Here is a 5,128-nt window from a genome sequence, read left to right on the forward strand (position 1 = left end):
GTTGCACACTCAGCAAATCAGATGGAAAAATCTCCATGACAACACTATCTATTATAAACCATTACCACCTAACCACGATTTAGTTGTTTTTGATTTGGATGAAGGTTCGATTCTCTGATTAGAAGCAGAGGTCGCAGGCGAGGGGAGGGAGACGCATTTTTTTTGTGGGTAAAGTTAAATAAAAGTGAGTACAGATTAATTAAATGATAATGTGCAAGTAAAAGACGGGTTGAAATTTCTACACCATGTGGTGAGCCTGAGGGATCCAATCCACCTATATAGTATTAATTAATATTTTCCTCCCCTAATAGTAATAAAAAATGTTAAAGCAAAAATTCAATAATAAAAACCTGTCATTTTCCGTCGCACGGACAAACAGACGCACACAGAGTGCGAGTCTTTTCAGCTCAAAGAATCGCTATTTTCATGGCGGCAATGATCAACTTCCTCCCACTACTGTTCATTTCCCTCTTCTTCTTTTTCTTCATCATCATCTTGAAACTCGTTTACGAACTCATATGGGTCCCTTTAAAAGTTCAAGAGCACTTCAGCAAACAAGGTATAAATGGACCAGCTTATAGCCCAATCTTTAACAACACAGCAAAGATCAGAAGAGTAATGATAGCAGAAGCTGAATCAAAGTCCAGTTCCTTCACCCATCACCATGACGTAGTTTCTCGTGTCATGCCGCACTACTATAACTGGTCAACGGTTTATGGCAAGAATTTCCTTTACTGGTTTGGTCCTAAACCTAGGTTTGCAATTGCTGATCCAAATCTCATCAAGGAGATTTTGGTCAACACCAGTGGTTCGTTTGAGAAAGTGAAACATAACCCTTTGTCGAAGATGTTGTTTGGAGATGGGCTTATTAGGTTGGACGGTGAGAAATGGGCTATTCACAGGAGGATCACCAACCAGGCCTTTAACTTGGAGAGAGTCAAGGTACTCAACCTTTAACGATTCTTCGCTTAATCCAGTTCGGTTATTTCTTGCAAGTAATAATTACTCCTTTTTATTTCGGATTTAGCTTATATGCAGTGGTGTTAAAACTTTTTACACTATCATTGTATTTTAATGTGTTGTAGCCGGTACAATTTTTTTTTTTTCTAATTATGTTTTAGGTGACCTAATAGTTTAAAATGTATGTACTATTTTATTTGACAAAATTTGACTAGATATGGAGCATAAGATGTTAGTTTGACTTACAGTTACAATGGAAAAAAAAATTAAATAATGGTTGAGAAATTAGTTTGATTGAGAAAATATAACATCAAATATAGTTTAAAATGTCAATAGTTACATGAATTTGAATTTTTACAAGCTATAAAAGTTGCATAAAAATAAATGGTAGTTTTGAATATTTTGGAATATTCTGAAATGGTACAGTATCATATAAATTGGAGCGGATACAGTACATTATATATGTACATTTAAAAAAAATAAAAATCAATATGGCTACATAGTTCGAGCAAAAAGTAGTAGGTTTAGTTGAACTTGATTCAAAGGGCTAGATACTGTACTAAAGTTTTGCCTTTTAATACTCCATGCCTTCACTTTCTACTAATCTAATTACATCATGGTTACTCCCCTCCTCCAATTTCTATCTCTTCCCAACCCATCAATCAACATATCTAGCCCGTCTCTGGAAGGGGGTTTCTATATATATTGTGATTGTGGTCTACACAGCGAAAAATGAAGTGCATTATGTTTTCTAAAATCTCTTCACCATTGTATGTAAGTCTTGTCGCGAAATGATACTCCTGAAGGTCCAGGACGTGTTCTAAAGTTTGGTTTAGTAGAACTCTGTCATGCTATGACAATTTAATGTATGCTCTAGCTGATTGACCAATCGCCATGCGTCCATTTTTACAGGGTTGGATTTCTGAAATGGTTGATAGCACAACAAAGTTTTTGGAGAAATGGGAAGAGGTAAGAAATGCAAGAGACCAGTTTGAGATGGACGTACACAAAGAATTTCACAACCTTTCAGCAGACATCATTTCTAGGACGGCTTTTGGAAGCAGTTTTGAGGAGGGCAAGCGCATTTTTGAATTACAAGACGAGCAAGTGAGCCTTGTTTTGGAGGCCATACGAAGTGTCTATATTCCTGGATTCAGGTGCATTTCGTTATCGGATAGTGTAATGCATCTTGCCCTTCCAATTATTTTGTTGAATACCAAACAAACTTCTATGTATCCTTTTCTTTAATGTTACAATCCTCAAGCACTTTTTCCTTGCATGAATCGTACCAGGGAAAAGTTAGGAGCAAACAAATGCAAATGCATCTCATTCTTTACTATTCATTCCTTTTCTCCCTTCTTGCAATTTCTATCCTAAAGAAAACTACCATGTAAAAGCCAGAGGGAAAAACATGTGACAAGATCTGATATACTTATAGTAGAATAGTCCATTGCATCTTTGAATACCAGTGGAGTGATTGTTTTTTCTATTCAAAAAAGTTCACTATAACCTTTTCAGAAGAGCTGCATTTAAAATGAACCTTAGACACATCTTATGCAAAGCTATGTTTACCACTATATTACTAGGCATTTAGAGATTGCAGCATTTCCAGAAAGAATTATTAGAAAGCTCTAATCGGCACATAAGATCAAATTAAACATTCATGTCTAAGCCAACTCACTGTCTTTGTTGGGTTGAAATGGTGGAGTCCTGTTACCACCTTCTTCAAAAATATGGCTTCATCATCCTGGAGCAGTTTACTCGCTTCATTAATTTCAATGTAAATCATGCCATTTCTATCTCCTTGACATCTAATGATGAAACTGGATTCAGATTTTTACCCACCAAGAAGAACAGAATGAGGAATAGACTGGAGAAGGAAACTCGAGATGCAATAAGGATGTTGATAAACAATTGCAGCAGAACAGAAAACAACTCAAAAGGCCTGCTTTCTTTGTTGATGTATCCACTTAAGAATCAGGACGACAAAGAGGAGACACTGGATATAGAGGAGGTTATAGACGAATGCAAGACATTCTACTTTGCAGGGAAGGAAACAACTGCTAATCTTCTGACATGGGCTTTTCTCCTGTTGGCGTTGCATCAAGATTGGCAAAGCAAGGCACGGGAAGAAATCGTCCGTGCCTGCAAAAATGGGATCCCTACTGCAGAGAATATAGCTGATCTCAAGATCGTAAGTTCAGCTGTTACTGCAGTTCCTATTTTGTGTGGCAGCTCTTGTTAACAGTCTCACAAGCCTTGTATTGTACTTATCATTTGTCTTATGGCCCTCAAGTATGATATAAAGGACTAACATAAATCCTTATAGTGATGAACAACCTCATTATGCATTCACGGGACTTTACCATTTGGAAAGATGGTGCATAGCTCCCTGTTTTTTCCTTTGCAATAAGATGATGAGGTGCATTTTATGTCCTATTGGCAGGTGAGCATGATATTGAATGAAACACTTCGACTTTATCCACCTGCAGTGATGTTGATGAGGCAAACATCCAAGAAAGTCAAGTTAGGAAACCTTGACATTCCAGCATATACACAGTTCTATTTGGCCATGACTGCTGTCCATCATGACAAGGAGATATGGGGAGATGATGCCCATGAATTCAATCCATTGAGATTTTCTGAGCCACGGAAACATTTAGCTTCATTTTTTCCATTTGGATTAGGCCCCAGAATCTGTGGGGGCCAAAACTTAGCACTTGTTGAAGCTAAAGTCGTCCTGGCTATGATCATTCGGCAATACTCTTTTTGCATCTCCCCATCATATATTCATGCCCCAACACAGGGTATGACATTGCAGCCTCAATATGGCGCTCAAATGCTCTTTAGCAAGATTTTTTATTGAGTATTTGCTGGAGAAATGCGCAGTCTTGCGTGGAACAAATTCCAGAAATAAATGCTTGCTAAAGAGTAACTACTGCTGACTCTTTTTTTCTGTTGTGCATGAGAGCACTATAAACTCACAGGACATCATGACAAAAAAGAAAAAGAAAGTATAGATTTTTCGTTTACTGTGGATGTATATATTTTTCTTATACACCATTGACTCATATAGTCAGTATCTACACTTTGTAAATTAGCAGTACGTTTTTCACGAAATGACAGAAATAAGGTGATTGCACTGAAATCATTTCAACTACTACTTCATTTCTTCTACTGTCCTGCACTCATGCTATGAGTCATTTTTTAAATTGCATGATGGAACAAAAAGGGAAGAAGAACAAACAATCCAAAAAACATGAAAGAAAAATAAGTCTCGAGAATGGAAGTCATGGTAGTTGCAGCATGATCCAGAAGGTAAAGAGGCTCTGCATATTTTCTGGGCAGATAAAATACTTTTACAAAGTTCAGAAAATAATACTCCGAACTTTCAAGTGCACGGGGTAGTAGCTACTAGCTAGTGAATATATAATCATCAGAAAAAAGTAGTATGTTTATATAGTTTCACAATAGTTTTTTGGACAAGCAAATTAATGTTCGGTAGCAGCCAGATTGGGGGTTTATCTCTCTTTTAGAAGGTACAATTATACTGTTTACCCGTAAAACGGTACAATTAAATTTGTATCATGGTTTATAGACACGTGAATTAATTTGATCCAAGAATATAAAATAACGAAGAACAGAAATTAATTAATTAAATAAATTTAAAAAAAATACAAGCCTGATTGTGAAATGAGCTTTTCCGGAAGAAAGAGTAAGAACAATATATTGAGCAGAAAGAAAGAATGTTCTTAATAGAATAAGAGTAAGTTTAGCCTTTTGCGTACATATTTTTTTGTGTTCTACAATGAATACAAATTCTTCTACTTATAGCTCAATTCAGGGAGGCAAGATCCCCAAATCAAGCTCTTCTTTAATATGAATAAAACTCCTTTTGATGGCTGCATAACGGTTAGGTGTAAATGCAAAGATTCTTTGTAACGACTGCTCATTGAATGCTATATTTTTCAACCGATATCTTCCTTTCAGTCTTTCGTCCCCGATTCCAGCATTTTCGAAACTCATTCAGCACCGGTCACATGTTCGTACTCGGTGCCAGCTATTTGCTGACTCATATTTTATTTGTCTTCACTACCACGTGTCAGCTCGGCGAGCATCCACCTGTCGTTCATCAATTTTATCCCATACGGATAGTCCCCCTACTTTC

The 5,128-nt window shown here is 36.7% G+C and overlaps 1 protein-coding gene across 2 annotated transcripts; it reads left to right on the forward strand.

Annotated features, from left to right (window-relative positions):
- The first annotated feature begins 287 nt into the window (after positions 1-287).
- Positions 288-4,108, forward strand: LOC107782170 (cytochrome P450 734A1-like). 2 transcript variants are annotated; one of them, XM_075221697.1, is made up of 4 exons: positions 288-942; positions 1,873-2,192; positions 2,794-3,154; positions 3,407-4,108. In XM_075221697.1, exons 1-4 carry the CDS (start codon positions 427-429, stop codon positions 3,824-3,826), a joined length of 1,617 nt encoding a protein of 538 aa, XP_075077798.1. In that variant the 5' UTR covers positions 288-426; the 3' UTR covers positions 3,827-4,108. The 2 variants fall into 2 exon arrangements, with proteins under 2 accessions (XP_075077798.1, XP_016458499.1); XM_016603013.2 differs by having other exon boundaries at positions 292-942; positions 1,873-2,117.
- Positions 4,109-5,128: the final 1,020 nt, after the last annotated feature.

The sequence above is a fragment of the Nicotiana tabacum genome, chromosome 9 (genome assembly GCF_000715075.1).
Source record: "Nicotiana tabacum cultivar K326 chromosome 9, ASM71507v2, whole genome shotgun sequence".
Lineage (NCBI taxonomy): Eukaryota > Viridiplantae > Streptophyta > Magnoliopsida > Solanales > Solanaceae > Nicotiana > Nicotiana tabacum.

Excerpts from the sequence above, each read along its gene's own strand:
- LOC107782170 (XM_075221697.1), top strand. The coding sequence starts at position 427 with ATGGCGGCAATGATCAACTTCCTCCCACTACTGTTCATTTCCCTCTTC. Across the intron at positions 943-1,872 it reads TTAACTTGGAGAGAGTCAAG|GGTTGGATTTCTGAAATGGT; the intron begins GTACTCAACCTT and ends CCATTTTTACAG. Across the intron at positions 3,155-3,406 it reads ATATAGCTGATCTCAAGATC|GTGAGCATGATATTGAATGA; the intron begins GTAAGTTCAGCT and ends TCCTATTGGCAG.